The sequence below is a fragment of the Anolis sagrei genome, chromosome 4 (assembly GCF_037176765.1).
Source record: "Anolis sagrei isolate rAnoSag1 chromosome 4, rAnoSag1.mat, whole genome shotgun sequence".
Taxonomy (NCBI): Eukaryota; Metazoa; Chordata; class Lepidosauria; order Squamata; family Dactyloidae; genus Anolis; species Anolis sagrei.
The window spans coordinates 30066448-30090308 of NC_090024.1; the positions used below are offsets into that span (position 1 = coordinate 30066448).

General features: G+C 39.3%; 1 protein-coding gene across 7 annotated transcripts in view; it reads left to right on the forward strand.

The window, feature by feature from the left end:
• The window catches only part of UBR5 (ubiquitin protein ligase E3 component n-recognin 5), an 84980-nt gene that overhangs the window by 10989 nt on the left and 50130 nt on the right, over positions 1-23861 (forward strand). For 4 of the 7 annotated variants that reach the window (XM_060775684.2, XM_060775689.2, XM_060775688.2 and 1 more), the window contains exons 2-9: positions 5680-5724; positions 6498-6579; positions 6740-6816; positions 7528-7647; positions 8678-8867; positions 9892-10051; positions 14877-15026; positions 17767-17978. In XM_060775684.2, coding sequence (XP_060631667.2) covers positions 5680-5724; positions 6498-6579; positions 6740-6816; positions 7528-7647; positions 8678-8867; positions 9892-10051; positions 14877-15026; positions 17767-17978 — 1036 coding nt within the window. The remainder of the gene's footprint in view (positions 1-5679; positions 5725-6497; positions 6580-6739; positions 6817-7527; positions 7648-8677; positions 8868-9891; positions 10052-14876; positions 15027-17766; positions 17979-23861) is intronic. The other 3 variants (XM_060775690.2, XM_060775687.2, XM_060775691.2) reach the window with 3 other exon arrangements.

Genomic DNA, 23861 nt, shown 5'->3' on the forward strand with positions numbered 1-23861 from the left:
CAACTTAGAACACCCACAACATCTTTGATACCACAGAGAGAAAATGACAACAGTAAAAGCATCAACAGCATTATGGATAATCTTCTTTAATAGCTTCATGTAAATGTTCTGAAAATGTAGGACAGTATTGAGCCATGAAAAGCCCTAAACAAAATCTGTGTGACTTTATATCTCTGATGACCACCATTTAGTTATGTGTGTTGGAAATGACAGCCTTCTTCAAGGCTTCTCTAGTAATGTTTTATCTATGATCCTGTTGCTTACTGTTTCCTGTATATGTGTTTTGGTATGCAGCTTCATTTACTCTGTGGTTTCTGAGAAGTTATAAAAGGGGCTGCAGACCACATGCTCTCTCTCCTTTTGACTATGTGACCTGTTGACAGCTGTTTTGTTATAAGAGAGATGCTGTGGCCAGCTGGCACAGGGAACCATCTCAAAGATATTTGAAATTGGAATGTTATATTTTGTACCTGTATATGCTGAACACATGGAGGTTGTGAGTAAACCAAATATGTTATTTGCCTCAAAGCCTACTTCATTTTTGTCTCTTGGGTGCATGATATTAAAAAAAAGTTGTTTTATAGGAGAGTATATATTTTTGGACACTGAAAAACACTAAAGCTCTGCTGTTTCTATTCACTTGCAAATCTCTGTTTTCCTAACAGATCAAAGATAACAGGCTATTCAGTCTAACAACCGAAACCATTATACCACAAGAGAAAATTCTCTTCTCTGAAAGGTCATGCTTTTCTGAAAGTTATGATCACCAAAAGGTGTTTTTCCAAAAGGTTATGAATGCCATTTTCCAAAATTGTGCAGCTAAAAAGACTGAAACTGTGCTGAAGTCTGGCCATTAATTCCTGTATCAACCAAATGGCACAAGAGGATGCTATGAATAATAATAGATGTTCTCATCTGTAAAATATAAATACAGCCAACCAAATGTAGCTATAGTATAACAGTTAGAAGGAAAAAGTGAAAGTAATCTCTTAGCATTGTAGAATTTTTTATTTCATCGCAATTCTCTTTGACTTTTTTTGTGTACTGCCATATAACAGGTGAGTATAAGGACCTGTCTTTTTTTTTTTTGGTAAGGGTTGTTATCTCTCAAGGATTCACTTACAAACAAAGAAAAGGGAATGGCAAGAAGGGCATTCAATTTGAATCTTCAGTGTAGACTTGTTTAGATACTGAAGCTTTTACTGTCTTCAAGAGTAATATTTTCCTGTCTTGATTGTACTTGGTATTTATGTATAAAAAGGCTGAATATAAGGAACTAGAAAAGAGAATCTGAACAGTAGGAATATCTTTCACAAAGATGTTTTTATTTATTTGTGTATTGTGTACATCCATAATTTTGGTCCTCAAACCTGCCCTCAATGTAGACACAAGGCTGGTTTACACATGAATGTATCTTGAACATTTGCATGAGTGTTTTGTTTCCTTTCTGAATTCCTTTTAGTTAGGTTAAAGTTGCATCTTTCAACTAGGTAGGTGTTTTAAGAAAGGGTCTCATAAGGAAGCAGTGTTTTTATTATCGTTCCTGCTTTTTCACAATTACTTGTCTAAAAAGCTTGCTTATGTAAAACTAGGCAATTTATTGTTTGTGCTTGACTTAATTTTGTAGTTCGGTGTTTATAAAAATGAAATAGTGTTTGACTTTCTGGTGTGTGAAATATAAAGGAACCCAGTAAAAGCATTTTATGAACACATGATTGGCCATGATAAAAACCTATTGTAAGTGCAGTAGTCATATATGAAGGGATTATTTTTAAAAAAATAAATGTTTATTTGTTATAAAGAAAAAAAGTATAATTTCCAAGTAAAGTGGGGGAACATAGTATTTTGAAGAAAGTAGGAAAGCAAGGAGATGGAGGTAAGGCAAAAAGAGAAAAAAGACAAAAATATGTATATATAAAAATTATATTAATACTAAAAAATAAAAATGAAAAATTGAAAATTAAAATCTTGTGACTTCCTTCTAATCCTGCACGGGTTCAATATATGAAGGGATTATTAAAGGCCTAAAAGATCCTGTTTTGTTCAGGCATCACACCAGACTGTTAAATAAAAGGGATGGGTGGCTTCTTGTATTTTTTTTTTTACATATCTTCATCTGCCTCATCCTTTAGAGCAGGAGTCCTCAAACTTTTTAAATAGAGGGCCGGTTCACGGTCTCTCAGACTGTACATTGCACAGTCTTATTTGTAGTGCAAAAAATTGAAAGCACAATGCAATAATTAAAACGACCAACAATTTTAACCAACATAAACTTAGTAGTATTTCAGTGTAAAGTGTGGCTGATGAGATAGTCAAATTAATTAGGATTGATGTTGTGTGCCTTCAAGTCTGAAGTTTAGGGCCGGGGCTGGGTAAATGACCTTGGAGGGCTGCATTTGGTCTGCAGGCTTTAGTTTGGGGACCCCTGCTTTGGAGCTAGCATGGTGTAGTATTTCAGTTCACTACTTACCCATGGAAGTTCATGGGTGGATCCCATTCTCGCATCCTTAGAGGTAGGCAAAGACAAGTCTCATCTGAATAAACCTTGCCAAGAAAATTCTGATAGGGTTGCTGTTTATTGAAGTTGACTTGAAGACATATAACAAAAATGAAACTCACCCTTTGTCATGTATGCAATTAATGCTTGGAGTTGTATTCATAAGAGAACGGCATAGAAAGGGCTGGACACAGAAATAGGAGATGCACACAAGCTGTCTTTCAATTTTTGTCCTTGCTGGTCCATTCATAACAACTTCTGCCAAATCATGGGATGCGTCTTAATTTCAGGAAGAGCCTATGTTAATTTCCATTCTGTTTACATAGCACAATCCCTTTTAACAGGATACTTGAACAGTGCTTTTTGTGTTTTATCTGTAGAACACTTTGTCTGCTTCAGCTGATAACGTAGCAGATGTAATCAGTCAAGATGAATAATTAAAATGGATTTAATAAATCTCTAAAATCAAAGTTGCAATTGCTTTTTCCATGTTGCTCTTTATTTAAGAAGCACGCATATCTGTGAATTGAGTTTTTCCATGCACACTAAAACTAATATATTAACAGTTTCTGTTGTCTTTCTGCTCGTTAAAATTTGAACTGTGAAAGGGAAGATATGCAACTAAGTTTTCATAAATTAGAATATGTAATGGGGAATTTAAATATTATACATGATTTCCAAGTCAAACATGAAGGCATGTGTTACTATGGCCAGATTTGACTTCTCCAGATAATATAATACTGACGAACGTAGTGTAAGTTAGAACATGCTGATCTGATATAAAATTCATTTTGGTATAATGGCAATTTTTATATTTTTAAATTTTTCACAAATCACTTTTTACTACTTGATCTTAATATTGGTTTTTATTTCAGAAGACAAAAGCATTTTAAAACAGTGAATTACACATCATTGAATTATATCTAGTGGTCATGTGAACCTCTTCTGTTGTATTTTATCTGTGTTTAAGATTCTGTTTTACTCATTGTAGGATGTGATACAGTTCAGTACAATTGTTGTATGAAAGAGACATTCTTATAACGTATTAAAATGATTTTGACATGGAGACTCCTTTTTCTTCAGTGATTCTTGTTTTCTTATAAAATAAGTTTCTACTGTTTTCTAACAAAATTTCAAGTGACAGCTTTATGCATAAGCAAGGTCTGTTAAAAGTAGCGATTTCTAGTCTCACTGATATTGAGGTTTGCATTTCTGAATCATTAATAAACGTTGCTAGTTATAGAAACCTTGGATATCCTGAGACAGCAAAAATATTTTGTAAGGTTTTTTTTAATGTTCAGCCCCCAGGGTTCCAAGTCTCAAGGGATTTCTCATTCCAATTTTTGTTCAGCCCTGTCAAACACAGTTCATGTCCAGTTTTTATTCACCTGGCCTCCAGGTTTCAAGAGAAGTATGAATTCATATGGATGCAGGTCCTATCCATGCGTTATACATGTAACAAAAGTGCATCCCTATTATTCGATGTGATTGATGATTTGTAAAACTGTTGCTAGACTTTATACCAATAGGGTCTATGCTGAGGAGCTGGTTGTTTGTGTGGATTTATGTTGGGAGCCCTCACTTACTTTAACCTTTAAATTTCATTTGTCCAAGTACAGCATTGTATTCAGGCTGTACTATCTGTTAGTAGAGGGATAACCTTCACATTTGTAATTATGGACATGAAAGAACTGTCCTAATAGATGTTCACACTATACAGGCAGACATTAGGGACAAAACATGCATTAAATTGAGGAGATGGGACTACTCCACAACATAGTTCAGATTTTTCTATATTTGTAACATTTAAGGCTTGCTATTCAAAGTAGTGGTCTGTAAGCTATTGGCTGCAGGTCAACAATGTATTTCCAGGAAAAGATGAGACACTGATGTATTGGGCAAATATTGTGTTAGTATATGGCAGATTGGAGAAAAAAACAGGCCCACTCCATTAGATAGCTTCAGAAGCACTCGTTTAAAAGATTTAGCCCAGTAGTGCAATATAACACATTTTTCAGAATTAACTGTCTAGCTAAGCTTCTATGCACCCAACTATATCATAATGATCCCCTCCTCCTTTTTCCCAAGTAGCTTTATCTCATAGGCTGAATTCCAAGATTTCTCCTTGTTTCAGCAATCTGTGTACCATCAGGTAGTATATTCAGGCTGCCACTACTGATTCTTGCGACTTCTTGAAAAAAATAAGGCTGGTAATACAAAAATCTGTCAGGCATGTGCACATTTCTCAGTGGGAAAGACAGAAGCTTTCACGTCAAGTTTGACAGAATTGGATATGGGGTAGGTCTGATTAAATCAGGATGGGAAATGGGAGAATATGGACTTCAAGTTGATGGGCTACCCTTTTTACAGCATAGGGCCAGGAATAATCTGTTTACTGCAGATGTGGAGAACATGTGTCTATTTATTGTTAGACTATATATGTGTTCATTATCACAGTTGGCTATGCTATGTAGATTGGATTAAGTTTCAGTCCAACAAAATCAGGTACATCACAGACGGCCAATTCTCTCACTCCTGACACGACAAAAAAAAAAAAAGGTACATCACAAGTTACACATTCAATGTATAGGTTCATTTTCCTTTCTGCCAATGTAGTTCTTATTACCAAGTATGGAGTTAATGAATATAATTGATTAAAAGTTTATTTTAGCGTTACTTTAGAAAAGAATATAAATGAAAGCATCGGATTTCCATGGGTCAACCCTTGATGTCTTATGGTTAGTGCAAAACAGGAAAGGAAGATGAGCCAAATAAGCAAGGAGATATTTTCTCCTTGTCCCTTTTTTATTTTATTTATACTCTGGAAGTGGCCTTTAGAAAGAAAAACAATATTTTAAGTATTTGAATATTCATTTCAGAATAGGGTTTTATTGTCTATTAAAATAAAACAAGTGTAACTGTTCATTTCCTGCCTCTTCTATTTACTTAAATAATTTTCCTCCAAGCAATCTATTTTTAAAGTCATTAATTTTAATCAAACAGCACTTACTATTTATAACTCCCAGTGTCTTCTGGCTTCTACAGCCCTGTTCTACCAATGTTCAGGATTCTGAGGTTTCAGTAGATAAACAGATCTATGGACTATAACATAAATTCTGACAAGAAATATGTTGCTTGATGTATGCTTATCAATGCCAATTAATATTTTGTTTTATTTTTAGGTTAAGAGAAGTTTCAGAGAAGCTCAACAAATACAACTTCAATAGGTGAGGTGAAATTTGAAAGGAGAAATAATCTGATATAAAAGGGAAAATAATGTGAGGGAAGGTTAACATGACACCATCTAAGTATTTGAGGAAGTGGATTTTAACATAGAAAACCCATACTAAAATAAATACATCTGTTGGTTTCAAAAGTACTGTGAGGTGCTCTCTTTTAATGGGAAGTCCTTACGGGTTGCATTTTTTTTTACTGTTCTGAATCACTTGGGTAGGCAGATGTGGAAAGGAGGAGGACATGTCCTCGCTCACACCATGTGGATGTGGTTTTTTGTTTGGCATTCCATTGGTGTCTGAATTATCTAGAATTAGAACTGCCAGGTTAAAGGTAGAATGTCTCATGGCTAACCTTTTTTATATGGAAAACTACAGCAACACTTAAATCCATCATACTTTGATTTCTGCTTTAGATGCTTTGGAAGAGTAAATACCGTAGTAAAGCACTGATTATAGATAAGAAAAACAATAGTTGGGAAGCACAGCTTTAGAACTAAGGATCTGATTACAGAGGCATACATTTGGGAATATGCAGTAGAAATGAAGTATATTTAAGAATATGTAATTGGAATGCAATATAAGATTATTTAATTCTTCTCTAGATTTGTTCATTTTCTAAATTTAATGACCGTTATTTTAGCTAATTACCTTTTATTCTTTTTGAGCTGTTTTAACCCTATCCATTTTTCATTCCACGTGCCACATTTATTTCTCAGAATGAAGAGTCTTTAGAAATATTACTCATTCCCACTTTCTGTTTTCAGCCACCCTCCTTTGAATGTATTGGAACAGGCTACTATTAAGCAGTGTGTGGTGGGACCAAATCATGCTGCGTTTCTTCTTGAGGTAAATTGCTCAATATATTTTCAGACAATAATATTATGGCCATATAGTTCAGTCTAGTTTGTCTCAAGTAGACAGTTTTAATGAAGTGCAGTAATGTTATTTTTCCTGTAATTTAAGTTTAGTATTGTTTAAATAAAATTGTTCTCATTTCCAAATCTAGGATGGTAGAGTCTGCAGAATTGGCTTTTTGGTTCAGCCAGACAGATTGGAATTGGGTAAACCTGATAATAATGATGGGTAAGAGTCACTTTTGTTCTTTCCTGCAGCATGTACCTGATCTCTTCAGCCAATATTTATGGAAAATGAGCTTGATGGATGGAATTTTGTTGTTATGCATGGGTCTCAGCTTGGTGATCTCTTGAAGCTCTTGAAGCTTAGCCAGAAATTAAGACCAATCCACAATCTATTTTATATCAAATATATAGAACTGAACTTAAATGGTTCAACAATTTTAACATAATGACAACAGCAATACAATCTCAAATGTCCTGTATGATCAAATTTGAGATTATATTTCTTTTATAATGTTTTCTGGACCTATATTTTTATTTGGCTCAATTTTTCCCCTTGAGGACTGCTATCAGTTTAGTTCAAAAATGGGTTTAAATTAAGTATCATTTGACAGTGACTCACAATTAGTTTATATTCCAATTCACATTCATTCATTTAGACGTGCACATCACAGTTTCTCCATGACTGCTGGTACAAGGGTTATTTTAAAAAATCATGTTGTAATGAATCAGATATGATAGGCATGTTTTTTATTTCTGTTTTCCCCATGTAAGAGCACCATATCTTGCAGCTAAATTCTGAAGATTCCCCAAGGGTGTTGCTTAAGCTGGTGTGTTACCAGAATAAGTCCCTGAGAATTTAAACCTGGGATTCCAGGCTTTGTTTGTAACCCATTTGGGAGTGTACTGTGACTGATCTACCATTTTTTGCTTTCAGTTCAAAGTTGAACAGTGGCTCAGGGGCAGGAAGGACATCCAGGCCAGGCAGGACTAGTGAATCCCCATGGTTTCTGTCTGGTTCTGAAACTCTGGGCAGACTGGCAGGCAACACCCTTGGGTAAGTTTTGGTAGGGTCAAGGCTGCAGCCTGTTTGTACCACACTTGATTATGTGTCAGTACACATAACATCTCCAGTATGAATGAAGACCACTGAAATACAGCTCCGTGGTTTAGCTTAGCTTTTGACAAAAAAATGCTTTTCAATCAGAATCCTGTGTTTGGTCAATGAAACATAGAGTTTGAAACAATCACCATTTACTTAAATCGTGACACATAACATGCTGCTATTATGGATAATCTAGACTATTTTTTTCTGGATAGTTTTAATTGTTTTAGGGGAACATGGTGCTTTGAATGCAATTTTCCTGCTTCTTGGCAGGGAGTTGGACTGGATGGCCCACGAAGTCTCTTCCAACTCAATGATTCTATGATTCTATGACTTGAAATGTCACAATTGGACATTTTTCATAATAGGGCACTGGTATTAAAATAATAACAAGGAAAATATATAGACATGTTATGGCCAGTGTTACAGAAATCGTTGCCTGTCCCTATGGAATAAATTGGCATTGTTTGAAAGTAAACCCTAATGGTTAAAATTGCTTCATATTTGCAATGTACTATTTTCTGTTGTGCTAATCTGGAATGTTTGACAACTTTAATTTTAAGTTTATTAGCTACAATATTTGAATTGCCTGCTTGGACTGTATGAAGAGTACACTGTTAATTTGAAAAAGTGAATTAAAGCAAATTATTGCTTCATTGAGATCCCAAAATAGTTTATACTTCTAAGCAAAACATTGTATGAAAAAAATATTTTCACCAATTTCACAGGAAGGATGAATATTTTAGAAGCAATTCATAATTTTGGCCAATATGTTTTCTTTTAATAAAAGCATGTTTGCAAAACTGTTGTGCAAAAATGAAAATGACAATAAATAAATAAATGGAATTGTACAAAATGTACCAATTTGAAATTAACAAATAGTTTCCACTTAGCAGTATGCCATGCATGTGATAGTTTTCAAAGTGATTCCTTAAAGTAGTCTAGGTGCATTGATCTGTTGAATTTTTTAAAAATTCCCCAGAAGCCGATGGAGCTCAGGTGTTGGAGGGAGTGGAGGTGGATCTTCAGGTAGATCATCAGCAGGCGCCAGAGATTCTCGAAGGCAAACGAGAGTTATTCGAACGGGGCGCGATAGAGGATCGGGACTCTTGGGTAGTCAGCCTCAGCCAGTGATTCCAGCATCAGTTATTCCAGAAGAATTAATTTCACAGGTATCAGCCTTTTTTGTATTGATCCTGGTTTTCTATAGATAATTCCTAATTCATCTGAGATTACATGTTGGTTCCAATAATGTTTGCAGATAAATGAATTTAGACACCGCTAACTTACATGTTCATACTACAGTGTGCCCTCACTTATCGTGGGTGTTACATTCCAGTGAAAATCCACGAAGTAGGGACACTATATATACATATAGATATAGATATATAGTATTTACAATACTATTTATTGTAAATTGTAATTTTTTATGATTTATAACATTTTAGTGTTAGAATTAATATTTTAATATATTTGTATATTTTTTGTGGTTTTAAAATCAGAAATGCCTTGCCCGACTTACTGGGCCGTTGCGGTGGTGGGCACACTCCCGCCAGCTATGCTGCTTGCAGGGGGTTTCTTATTCCCAGAAGCCCCCTGCACGGCAGGAAGTTTCCCGCTACTTGGCCGGTTGGCCAACCAGTGACAGGCCCCGCTCCATCCCTGAATCAGCCAGGGCGGCTTCTCCCCCTCACCCCGGCAGCTTTTGCAGGGCTGCCAGGGCCACGGAGCCTGCGGAGGCCCAGGACAGCCCTGAAAAAGCTGCCCGGATAAGGTGGGGAAGCCGGCTCTGGCCGATCTGTTAGGTTTTTAATGCTGTTTTTCCTATATGGGGTCTTTCTGGGATTTTATGTCATTGTTTGTCTGTTTTATGAAGGCATTGAATGTATTCCGCTATATGTTGGAATCCGCCTTGTGTCCCTTCTGAGAGATGGGGCGGGATAGAAATAAAGTTTTTATTATTATTAATGTATATTTACCCTGCCTTATCAAAAAGTGCTCTATATAGGATACACTATTACTGCACTAAATTAGTATTATTTAAATTACTACAAATTGCTAAAATATCAAAACTAAAGACAACAGATATAAAAAAAACTTGTTACGAGATAAAATACTGTTGGGCTGCTAGGTCTGATGGCTGCTGCAATAATTCTGGTAATGCTCAGCATCTTTTTAAACTCTCTTTTTGCATAGGCACAAGTTGTTTTACAAGGAAAATCGAGAAGTGTCATTATACGAGAGCTCCAGCGGACAAATCTGGATGTAAATCTTGCAGTGAACAACTTGCTGAGCCGTGATGATGAAGATGGAGATGATGGAGATGACACAGCCAGTGAATCATATCTTCCTGGAGGTTTGTGCGGGGCAGTGTCTCCTTCTTCCTTCTGAAAAAATGACTTTGTCAAAGTGCAATAGCTTACAGTATGCAATACTGGCAAAGAGGTTAACCATGTGTTCGCTGCTATATACTGTATTGAAATACAAGGTATTGCAGTTGTGGTATCAGTAAAGAAAGGAGGCAATTGGGAAGGTAAAATCAGTATTAACTTAGATTGGAGTGTCCCTTTATTGTCTCCAATTAGTTCAAATCTAGCATATTCAACATATTTATGTGACACAAGTTTTCCGTCCCATAGAAGCACATGTTGTAAATGACCTAAGTAGTATATAGGCTGGCATCCTGTTCAGTATTGATGATTTCATAAACTAGACTAAGACTTTGTAAATTTTCTTATTCATATTTACACTCATGTCACCATTGCCACAACCATAAATACCTCCCAAGACAATCTTAAAGGCCAGGCAGCTGAACCCACTCCCTAACTCTACAGAACTTAAGTTGGTTTGGCTCCTTAGTTCTTACATTGGGCTTGACGGGTTAGATTGGGGGATGGATCATTGTAGCTGTGTTTCCCATGCAGAATTTTGAGTTATAATTTTTAAATTTGCTCAGATAAAGACTTCTTATTATGAAGAGCACCTGTTATTGAAAAGGTCACAAGAAAGCCGTGTTAGATAAATTTTGCTATTAAAATATTGCTTCACTTTTAAATATGCTCCTTTTTGGAGGATGGTTTCCTGTCTCTGTTAGAAATAAACATTTGGTAAAAGAAAGCATACATGTAGACAATTTTTTATCCTGTTTTACTCTTCAGCTATTATTTTCTGAAGCAGAAGTGTTTACCTTTTTTACATCCAGGGTGTGTTGTGAAGCTTTATAGTTGAAAGGCTAAAAACTATGTTATGACAAGCTGCATTAAGGTTTTGAATCAGAAGCTTATGTCTATTCCATAGTGTAGTCAGTTGTAAGGGAATAAAATATTCTCTGTCTGGGAAGGGAATGAACCTGGATGCCTTTCCTGGATTCTTGCATACTTCTAGCCACAGGTCCTGGTTCTACAAGCTGATTCTGAGCACCCCATGCTCCTCACCCCGTTAACTTTCTCTTGATATTCTGCTTGCTTTTATAATACAAGACGGCAGTTGTTTCCACACCCCAACCTTCCCCATAGATGGTTCATTGACAGTATTAATAAAATTCCCAATGTAATACTTCTCGTGCCTCCACAATATTTTTTTTTTGTCTAGAAATGCTGTAAAAATCCAAAGGGGAAAAACACATCTTCTGTATTTTATTAGCTCTCACTACCCCTTCCCCAAACCAATATTCTTCAAGGTGTGTTTTACAGTGAAATTGTGAGAAAACTTTGCAGTTGAGGCCTGTAAACTATCTGCTGAGGAAACTCAGTATTAGGGATTGATGATTCACAGACAGACAGACATGGTGCATAATTAAGAATTAATATTTCAAGATTTAAGAAGAACCACCACCTTGCTCCTTAACAAAAGTGCTTCTGATCACTTTCTCTTGCTCTGAAATCTTTAGTTCATTAAGTATGAATTAGAGAAGCATATTTAAATAAAATGGAATAGATTGAGATAATGCAGATAGTTATACTTTTGACAGTTCTTTTGGGATGGAAAGGTACATCATGATCTTTTTTACGTGGGCTTGATAAGAACCTTAGATATGATACTAAGATTCGTGATGGTTGCTGTAAGTGCACACTGAATCACAGTCTTCTCCATCACAAGGCAACTGCCAAAGTAGTTTTGTGTTAAAAAGTGTTACTTGAAATGGCCGCAAGGATGCATTAAATAAAAGGCTCTCAGACCTTTGCTGGAGTTCATCATTTCACTCAGTTTACTTGGATTTGGGTTCAACCCAGGCTTAGCTGTACTTATAGTTGTTCCACACAAATATAATTCCATTTATTCCTGTGAGCCTGTTCCAGTTATTGCTACATTTCGGTCTACCTCCGTTTCTGGGAAGCCTTTGAGTTATGATTGTACTACCTTCAGAGTCTTTGCAGGATTTTAATACGTTTTGCTGGGGTTAACAGAATCTACATTATGCTCCTTAAATAAGTAATTTTAGTTATTCAAATAGGTCTTTTGGAACAGCATTATTTGGCTATTAAATCTTCTTGTATTTGATAACACAATGAATGCCCGCAAATGTGAGCACTTGAAGACTAGCAAGTAGGTGTTATGGAATATTAATTAAAATACTGCTTATACTTTTCGGTGTTTTGTCCTCACATACTTCATCCTGATAGGACAGTGGTTCTCAACCTGGGGTCCCCAGGTGTTTTGGCCTAAAACTCCCAGAAATCCCAGCCAGTTTACCAGTGGTTAGGATTTCTGGAAGTTGAAGGCCAAAACATCTGGGGACCCACTGGTTGAGAACCACTGTGGTCAGACATTGTTGTAGCTCTACTTTTAAGTTTTTTTTGGGAGGGGGGGGGGACCAAATTTTACTTTTTTGATAGAAGGAAATCCGCTTAAGGCTGCAAACAGCACTGGAGGGATTGGTCAATTGGAGATGGCTCTTAAATAGGTTGTACAATCAGTCTTTCTTTGGCTTTGCTTTTCAAAATTCAGAAGAAAATGCTATAGCATGCTTTAAGTGATATTTCATCTAATTAATTTTGCTCTTGCTCAGTTACCTACATAGATCTGTATGTAAAGTAAGGCAGGAAAGCTTTAATAGGCCAGGGTGAAAGGTTTTACAGTGTTGGCTTAAGGATGCCAAGGCAAAAAGTAAATAATCACAATTTGAGCAACAGTATTAACATTTCCAGATAGTGGAACATGAATGACGGTATGATAGTCTTCCCTTGATACATGCTGGTGATTTTCACTGCTATCGAATGAATGTTCATTGTCAAGCTGTTGCTATTTTGTTGCATTTTGGTTAGCTTGAATTGGTACATGTTTAGTAGAGGTGTCGCAAAGGTAAGTCATGATTTACGTTAGTCCACTTGGGTGATCTTACAGAGGTTGACAGTTAAGGTATTATTACTATAGTTGCAAGATGAGCAAGATCAGCTTTCAATGAGTTTAAATTTATATGGAGGTTAACAGCTGTGAAATATTCTTCTGAATTATGGTCATCTTGAGCAAAGAGCCTCTATTTTCAAACTGTCTCTTTAGATCCTCCAAGATGAACCAATTCATAAAATAATCAAAGTTCAGATTATTGTGTGCCAGTTTTGTGAGGAAAAGGGAATTAAACTTCACAAAAAAAGAAAGAGTCTTATTTATTATTTACCTTACTTATATACCGCTGTTCTCAGCCCGAAGGCTCTTATGTGTTTTTCTGGGTATAAATTTACTTACAGTTGGCTTTTGGAAAGTGGAAGGCAATGGAGCAGAGACTAAGTGGATGAATGAGATAAATGCAGATGCTGGACTTGCATATGGTTAAAAGTAGAGTTGAGGAGGAGCTAAATGAAATGCAGGATGTCTGGAGCCTTTTTCTTTGTGAAATTGCACGCATCTCTCATCTACTTTTAAGAAGTGAATGAGGATTTCTAGCAATTTTTGACCATCAAGTAAATTAACATACTGCGTAGAATTGTATCTAGGATTTAGGTTATTGATCTAAAACCAGTTCTTCACACAAGTAATAGTTAACAGTAATTCAGAAGTTTTAACACTTAAAGAGAGTGCCATGTGTGGAGAAGCTGAAAATAATTGGCATTGAAGTTCTGATCCACTGGAATATAGTTCTTTGGATGGACGCTGAAAGGATTGCATAAACCAGTTTGTTTTTCCTAGGAGCTGGTTCTCTAGGATTGTGAAATATATTAATGAAGGGCCTGGGAAAGAGGATATAAGCAATTTTATGTGTGCTCCTCAAAATGGCTTCTGAAAATGAGAGCTGGAGTCTCCCTGGAGTTACTTAAAACAGAAATGTTAGATTGCCTTTCCTTGACTGCTAAGCATCGTGATACTTTAAGGTGGCAAACAACTCAGAGGAGGAATTGTGTAGGCGTTTTAAAAGGAAATTTGAGGGTTTAAGAGCCTTGTTAAGTGAAGAGGAAGTTGAACTGTCTGTTCAAGCTTATTGCATGCTGCACAGTTAGTTGTTAGTATGCAGTTCTAGTAAAATTAGAAGTAGGGTGTGATTTTGTATAGGAATGATAAATTTTACAGAAGTATGCTTTCAGGGCACAGCATTTCCTACCCTTTATGTAAAATAAATATGATAATGTCAAGGAAAAATGTCAGCGGAATTGGAAGTAGTTTTGATGCCTACCATTTAGGAAGGAGCTTCATTTTGAGAAAACACATTCAGAAGTATGCCATATAAGCAATTCAGTTACTTTGAAATGGAAAATGTAGTCACATATAATGTTTTCTTTGAGGGCCATGTTTTATTCATTGTATGCAGTTTTCTGCAGATTCCATTTAGAATAATATATTTCAGATTATGCAGCTGTTGTCTTAGTAATAGGTAAACTGAGAGATTTCATTCTTCTAGAACTATTGAGTCTCATGCTTTTTTATATATAGCATATCTAAAATACAATAACTGCTTCCAGCTTTGTTCACATGTGTGTTCTTTGGATTAGATTAAAATGTCAGTGACTTGAAATAGCAATCTGCCAAGCAGTTGATATTGATATAGATAATGTTGGTTTCTTATATTAGTACATTTTGCTTGATGGCAAATGTGAACAGTAGGCAGCACATTCATGTATTAGGAAATCTGACGAATAGAATATCAGTTTTTGGTGGTGGATTTTTCTTTTCTTTTCTTTGGTACTGGTCTTTCTAGATAATTTTCAAGTAGCTGATAATTCACCTCAGATCCTTGTCTCCTCTTATAGAGGATCTTATGTCTCTTCTGGATGCTGACATACATTCTGCTCACCCAAGTGTCATTATTGATGCTGATGCTATGTTTTCAGAAGATATTAGTTACTTTGGTTATCCATCCTTTCGGCGCTCATCACTTTCCAGGCTAAGTTCGTCCCGAGGTAATTTTGCACCTTTTTTCCCTTTGTAAATAAGTAGCATTGCTGTGCAGAACACTAGTTATAGCACATGCTGGTGATTTTTTTTTGCTTTAGATTTGTATATACATCTTTTTTCTCTTTTAATTATTGATATTTACAAGCATCTACACTAACCTGAATTTTTTTTATTTTATGTACATATGTTTGAAATGTGGGAAAGGTGAAATGTGCACGCAGTTTTTACAATTATCTCCCTTTAGACCTCTAAAAACATGATTACTCCTGAAAGATTAATATAAAAATTCAGTTTTCCTATCTCATAACATCCTGAAGGAGAGTTGATGTACTTAGATAGTATTCAAGTAAGAACTAGTGTTTGAATAATGGTATCCAGGGACATTTATGCCTTTCTTGATTCGGAGGCATAATTTCATAGTGTAATTAAAAGTGCTAGATCTGTTCCAGTAGGTTCATTGAAAGCTTTCCCACTATTTATTATGCAACACTCTAAGACTAAATAGATCCTTTGTAAGTTACAAAATTAAGGGTACTAAATGAAGAATTGAATAATTTATTATGGTCAACAGATCAGACAATACTAAATGAAGGAAATTGGGATTGATCTGCATTTTGAAAAGATTTGCTGTCTTCAGCTAGTCATCTTTATTTGTATTAGGCTAGCAATAACCCACATAGCATCATGTTCTAAGCATGATTTGAAAAGTTTATGAAATATAATACTGCATCAGGTGTCTGCTTATTCCTTCATAGTCTCTTAAAGATAATTGTCATATTTGATAGATACCTGAAGTATTTTACTCTGTCATAAATCTTCACTAAGTATCACTCTTTCAATGTAAGTTTTTCTATTAGGCATTGAAATGCCTCTTTTTATAAGTGTTTCACAAGATTTAGTGACATATATATTAAACATAGCCTATTCCTCCCCCCACTGTATATTATATACATTAAATCAAGCATTACCACATTATTTTTGAGATTTCTATAGATTCAGCAGAGCAGAGGCAGACACCTGTTGCCCTTCAGATGTTGGGCTGCAGTTCCCATAACTCTTTACCATTGGCTCTGGTTGTAATGGGGAGCCCCTGGTGGTGCAGTGGTTTAAACTGCTGAGCTGCTGAACTTGCTTTTCCGAAAGGTCGGCGGTTCAAATCCGGGAAGTGGGATGAGCTCCCTCTGTTAGCCCCAGCTTTTGCCAATCTACCAGTTCGAACACATGCAAATGTGAGTAGATTAATAGGTACTGCTCTGGTGGGAAGGTAACAGTGCTCCATGCAGTCATGTCGGCCACATGACCTTGGAGACGTCTACAGACAACACCAGCTCTTCGGCTTAGAAATGGAGATGAGCACCAACCCCCAGAGTCGGACACGACTAAACTTAATGTCAGGGGAAAACCTTGACCTTTTTACCTGGGTGTAATGGGAATTGTAATCCAACAACACTTGGAATACTGTGGAGTCCCCATCTGTAATATGGAAAATTAAAAATAAGAGTTTTGTCACTGTGTTCCAATTTGGTTGAGGCATCATCTCCACAAGTTTGGTTCAGGCCTGGTTTCACTGGCAATGAGGTGGAAGAACAACATTTATGCAGCTGTGGACAGGGATAAAGTTTATATGATCCCACAGCCTACTGTTCATCTCAAAGTACTAGTTTTTGGCCTTTTTTTTTTTACTTTGAATATATGAGGCACAGGATAGAAAAAGAGAAGTTGTCATGAACAGAGTTGTAGAAAAAAATGAGGAAAAAAACCAAGGTGGAGATTAATTCTAAGGAGTTTAAAAAAAAGAAAAGAAAGAAAAGAAAATGGCAGATACCAGAATGAAAAAGAGGGCATTCACCAATATAGTTTCAAGTGTATTCTAGATATGTACAAATACATATTCTCTGATGTTTCTTAAATCATCCCTTTTTTCTTTTCAAGTTTATTTGGGTGTTGAGATGGAAAAAATCCTTAATTTTCCACATTTATTTAGCTTTTGGATATTCAGCTTGACTTTCTGGCTTTTAAATTTTAATTATATGAGACAACCTGGAAGTCCTGACTTTAGACAATTTGCAGACCACTTTGGGGTGGGGGTGGGGGCTGTAACATGTCAGTAAGGAACAGTTTCTTTCAAAAACAATTTTTAAGGATTTGTCTGACTTCAGTTTTTCCCCCCGTTAATTATCTTTACTGTATGCCTGAAAATTCAAAACTAGTCCTATGTGATTATCTAAACTAAGGGGTTGGATTATCAAATTTCACTGATTTGAACACTGTGATGATGGTGATGGTTGGGGAAATGTTGAGACTCTCTAATAAACACTCTTTTTTAGCTATCTGAAAAAGTCTCAAAGAGACATTGCCTTGTTAGGTGACTTTTTTGTTTTGTTTTGTTGTGTTATTTGATAAATCACCCACAATATAATATACTCTTTGCATATGGTACTGTACAAATCTTAAATCGCCTTTTGTCTCATGTTAAGTATTTTTATTTATTTGAATTAATTTTGGGGTAGCTTGGAGCTCCCTCAACTTTGACCTTTTATTTCTAGTCTCATTCTTACATTTCAACTTATTTTGGCAACATTAAAGTACATATGCTTGAAAGGGTTAATATTTTGTGTGTTGCATGCCATTTTTATCTTTACACTTTTATAATTAGGTTTTAACTGCTGTTAGTTGCATCCTGAAGGGTCTTTACTAGAGAGTGGCTTACTTTTATCCCACTGGTGTGACCCAATTGCATACCAGTTCTCCTTCTTCCCTTAGAGAGAGACTCTGAGCTGTTGCGTGAACGTGAGTCCGTTTTACGTTTGCGTGAACGAAGGTGGCTTGATGGGGCCTCGTTTGATAACGAAAGAGGCTCTACAAGCAAAGAAGGGGAGCCAAACCTTGACAAGAAGAACACGCCTGTCCAAAGCCCAGTCTCTTTAGGAGAGGACTTGCAATGGTGGCCAGACAAGGTATTCAGTCTAATATATGAAACGTATTATCTGTAAATGTGCAACTTCTGCTGGTCAGAATATGTAATTTCAACACTTCTTGTGATTTCTGGTCTGACAGAAACATTAACCATTAACTCATTAACTTGAATTAAGTCTTTTTGATCGCGGAGGAAGAGGCATCATTTATATTTTGTTGGAAAACAGATTTTCCATCCGGTATCCTGTTTTTAGATCTGAAATAATTTTAATCTGCCCTTTTGAACACATTTCAGATTTTTCTCATATGCTTCTAGAATGATGATGCAATGCATCATCATTCTTGCTTCAGATATTTTGGAATACAGTACAGTAGAGTTTCACTTATCCGACTTTCACTTATTCGACGTTCCCTCTTATTCGACACTCTTATCCAAAGGAGGGAGGACACAGGACCGGAAGTGGAAGCGTCCTCCCTCCTTCCCTCTGTGATTTCCACGCTGAGCACATCTTCCGGTGTGAGCAGAACAGGGAGCAGCAAGGAGGAGATCAGGCAGCGAGAAAAGCAGGCAGCATCGGCCGGGCCTGCTACCTCCCCCCTCCGCTGGGCCTTGTGGCTCATCTTTTCTGGGGCCTTACTTTTTTTCTCTGACCTTACGGCCTACTTTCCTTTTTCCTCTCTGGGGCCTTTTCCTGAGCATTGGAGTCTGTTGCTTCATGGGGCCTGGGTGACCCCTTCCCAGAAGCCTCGCAAAGCACTCGGGCCTGGCCAACTCCTTTCTGGAGGCCTCACAAAACAGTCAAAAGGTAGCGCCAAAGACAAGGGAACTGGGAGGGAAGGGGGCTGTAGGAGACTCCGTATTATCCAACATTTTCCTTTATCTGACATTCTGCTGGCCTGTTTATGTCGGATAATTGTGACTCTACTGTACTTACAGTAAAATCTCATGCCAGGAAGAAGGGAGATGTAATAAAACCTGAAACACTATTGAAATATGAGAAAATACATTGATGGTAGTGTATGCATTCTGCTACTGAGCAAAATCCCATGTAGATTAAAGTTAAATCTCCCTTCTCTTGCAGAAGCCCAACACATGTTTTTTTTTCTATTCCAATATATATCTGACCCTGGAATGTTAAGCTCTAGACTTACTTCCTCAGGAGACTCCTTATTTATTCTTCGTGTCGTCCGTGAAATGCGCACCTATGGGTTCTTCCTTGCGCATGCGCAGAAACTCGGAACATTTCTAAGTTTAAAGAATTAAAAATGATTATTTGAGCCACCTAGGCCCCGCCCATTCCCCCGCCCCCCCGGATATAAGTGCCGAGCGGCGCCGCCATTATCCAGTTTCCTTTTCCGCGCTAAACGTGCAGCATCTCGGAACAGCTCTCCTCGATTCTCCATACGGACTTGATCTTTTGGACTGACTTTCGCTACCCTGACTCTCTCCAACCCTCGACTCGGACTGGCTGACTACTCTTCTCCTCACCCTCAGGCTAGAATGTCTTCCCTCTATTTCAAAAACTGCTCAGCTTGCGGGGCCACCCTCCCCGAAGCTGACAGGCACTCCAAATGCCTCCTTTGCCTGGGAGAATCCCACAACCACCAATCCTGTGAAATTTGCCTTAATTTTACCTCAAGGGCTCGCAAAACGAGGGACGCCCGTTTAAAAGCTCTGCTTTATGAGCGTGCTCTGGCTCCACAATCCCTTCCCACCCCCTCCCTATCCCCAATATTGGAGCCTTCTCAGCCTCCCTCCCCACGCGCTGGGGAAAGGCGTGAACTGGATCAGGCAAACGCTCCCGTTATGGAGCCGCCTGCAAAGAAACAAAAAGCTTCCAAACAGGCCACGAGGCCTGAGAAATCGAAAGAGAAAACAAATAAACAAAAGAAGGGACGGCAACTCACTGACTCACAGTCCTTGAGCCCTCCCAGATTGGAGCCAATGATCCATCCCTCCGGTTCCGCAATCCACCTCCAGGAACCGCTCCCAACCATGCTCCACTTGGATGACCCCTCCCACCTTCCTCCACTCGAGCTCCTTGCCCCTCCCTCGGAGCTGGAAACACAAACAGCCGCAGGCCAATCAACCTCCCCGCCGCCGCTTCCCCTCTCCCAAGCCTCCCCCCTCCCATCTCCTAGCCTTCCACAAGCCTCGGGCCCGAGGCAAACTCCTTCCCCGGTTCCACCTGCGCCTATTGCGCAATCCTCACGCCGCCGACGCCGTTCCCCCTCTCCTGAGGCGGAACCGATGGCGCCCTCCTCCCCTCCTTCCAAGAGACTCCGACCTCGCTCCTCCGAGCATCCTCACCCTTATGGGTATCCAGACTACCCATACCACCTTTACCCCCCTCCTCCTCCCTTTCCATACCCCTTCTACTATCCTCCCCACCCTGATCACTATGGGGGCTTTGATGCCCCTCATCCTGAAGATCCTAGATACCCCCAGCCCCCCCGTGCACCTCCCACGGCTACACTCTCTCAGCCCCAGGAACACCAAACTATAACTCTGACTCATCCAACACAACAAGATCCCAACAACCCACCCTTGCCAGACTCAGAAACCATTGACATTGAATCTAATGATGATACACCTGCCATTCTAGATAACCAACTTGAGCCTGATCCTTCCCCCAAAAATTTGGAGGAATTCAAAAAATTCTCAGCCCTTTTTATAAGGCTGGCTAGAACCTTAAACTTAGCTACTCCGGAGCCTACCGATACGGTAGCTGATCCATGCTTTACTTCTACTGAACAACAACAACCCTCATCCACTGTGTTGCCCACTCTACCTTACTTATTAAAAATTCTCAAAAATAATGGAGTTGCCCCGGCTTCAGTCCCGGCAACTCCTAAAAGGCCTGAAAATTTATACCGTATTGACCTTTCCTCAGCTTCATGGCTTGCTAAAATGCCTAAAGCAAACTCTGTTGTGACTGATGCTCAGCCTAAACCAACTCAAATTAACCAAACCTCTCCTTCTGATAAGGAAGGAAGAAAGTTGGATGCTATGGCCAAAAAGTTCTACTCCTCAGCATGCCTCTTTGCGCGCATGGCTCACTATGGAGTATACATGAGTGTATACCAGACTGCCTTGTGGAACAAAATTGCTCCCTATTTAGACCTGTTACCACCAACTGAACAACCTCTAGCCACAGCTTTTAAACAAGAAGCTCTCCTTTTGGCCTCCTTCCAAAAAGACCTCTCCAAAAATATTGCTGACACCGCAGGCAAACTTATTGCAGGATCAGTGGCTCTTCGTCGCCACGCCTGGCTAAGAGCAGCTATCCTTTCTCAATCACAACGCACCCTGATTGAAAACCTCCCCATGGATGAGGCAGGCCTTTTCAATCCTGAAACAGACTCTCAGTTAAAGCACTCCCATGAAATGAAACAAACAGTATACAAGTATGACCATCAACCATACTCCTACCAACGCCAACGATGGGGCTCCTATTATTACCGTCCTCAATACTACAATAGGCCCTACAACACCTCATTCTACAGGGGACGACAGAGACCTTACAACCCCTCCACATCATCAAGACGACCGCCCCTGCCTTCCAGAGGTCAGTACCGTGGTACCAGGCCCCCCAATACCAACAAACGCCGTTTTTAGCACACCTACACTTACCGACACTCCCTCACCACCCCACACCCAACCACTTACATACCTTGACAGACTACATACCTTCCTTCCGACATGGCAGTCCATAACCACGGACACCTGGGTCTTGGACATCGTTGAAAGGGGTTATGCCATAGAATTTGACAATTATCCCCCAGTGGGTAATGTACTGCTAACACCACCTTCCCAAATCATTTGGGAAGAGATTCACTCTCTCCTTCAAAAGGGCGCCATCTCGCCTACTCCCTCACAAGATTCAGACATCTGCTTTTTCTCCCGTTATTTCCTGGTGGACAAGAAAGATGGTGGCCTACGCCCCATCCTTGATCTACGTAAACTCAACACTTTCATTACACCACGTAAATTTCGTATGGTGACACTCCCCAAAATCCTTCCCTTCATTCCCAAGGACTCATGGTTAGCCACGGTTGACCTTCGAGATGCCTACTTCCATATTTCAATTAGACACTCCCACCGCAGGTTCCTTACCTTTGCGGTCCAAAACAAATTATTCTCTTTTAATTCTCTCCCGTTCGGACTTTCCACATCTCCAAGGGTATTCACCAAATGCATGTCTGTTATAGCCGCACACCTCCGCCAGCAAGGCATCACAGTTTTTCCTTACCTGGATGACTGGATGTTCTGCTCATCCTCTCGTTCACAACTGTGCAAGGATACTGATTATACTTTATCTCTTTTACAGGATCTGGGTCTGGTTGTGAATCACGAAAAATCTCACCTGACCCCAACACAACGTATCCAATTTATAGGAGCCATAATAGACTCCACACTTCAGAAGGCCTTCCTCCCAGAAGATCGCTTTCTAAATCTGTGTCAGGCTATCCTAACCCTACAACAATCCCGCCAAACATCAGCTTGGGCTATCCAATCTATCCTTGGCCATATGGCTTCTACCACAAGTGTAACACCCTTTGCCCGTCTAAGAATGAGACCCCTCCAAAGTTGGTTTCTCAAAGCGTTCGACCCCCTCCACGAACCCCAGTCACGGGTCCTAAAACCACCACCCCCTGTCCTCCAGTCACTCTCATGGTGGACAAAGCAACACAATGTTCTCTCGGGGATGCCATTCAACCATCCCCGCCCCTCCATGTCCCTCACAACCGACGCCTCCAACTCAGGTTGGGGAGCACACCTCAAGGGATTCCAGATCAGTGGCCACTGGTCCCCACAAGAGCAGAAGCTCCACATCAATGCCTTAGAAATGATGGCAGTGGAGAAGGCTCTTCGGGCCTTCACACGCATTGTGTCCAATCATGTCATACAAATAATAACAGACAACACCTCTGTCAAATACTACATCAACAAACAGGGAGGAACACGCTCACGCACACTCCTCCACATCTCACAACAAATTTGGGAGTGGTGCATTCTGAAGAATGTCCTCCTCACAGCCATCCACTTACCAGGCCAGGACAACATCCTGGCGGACTCTCTAAGCAGATCCTCAAAAAACAACCACGAGTGGCATCTCCACCCCAGGCAGTTCAAAGCCCTCACACGCAAGTGGGGCGAACCCAGAATAGACCTATTTGCATCTCCAGTAAACAACCACTGTCCACTCTACTGCGCACGGCTCCACCCTCACGCATCCCAAGGTTGTCTCGGGGACGCCTTCCTATTCCAATGGTCGCCCGGCCTCCTCTACCTCTTCCCACCGCTCCCCCTCCTATCCCCAGTCATAGCCAAAATAATTCAAGACAACACGGACTGCATTCTAATCACACCCTGGTGGCCACGACAACATTGGTTTGCCCCCCTTCTTCAAATTTCCAACAGACAATACCTCCACCTCAGCCAAACCCCGGACCTTCTCACAGTAGAGAACGGCCTGGTCCTACACCCCGACCTGCAATCTCTACGCCTAACGGCGTGGAGAATCAAACCACACTAGGCCTTTCTGATGAAGTCTCCCGTATACTTTTGGCGGCCCATAAGCCTGCCACCAAGAAATCATATGACTATAAATGGTCCTCTTTCAAATCCTTTGCTCAATCACTGGGACACAACCCTATCTCTGCTCCAGTTCCCTTTGTCTTAGACTTCCTTGTCCACCTCTCCGCCAAGGGTTTCTCCCTTTCTTCGGTGAAATGCTACCTGTCAGCCATTTCATTTTTCCGAAGAAAGTCCGGGTTGCCGTCCCTTTTTCAGGACCATCTGGTACAATTATTTCTTAAAGGCTACAAAAATATCCACCCTCCTGTCTCCCCCCCTCCCCCCCAGTGGAGCCTGGAGCTAGTGCTATCCCAGTTATCCAAACCACCTTTTGAACCTATGG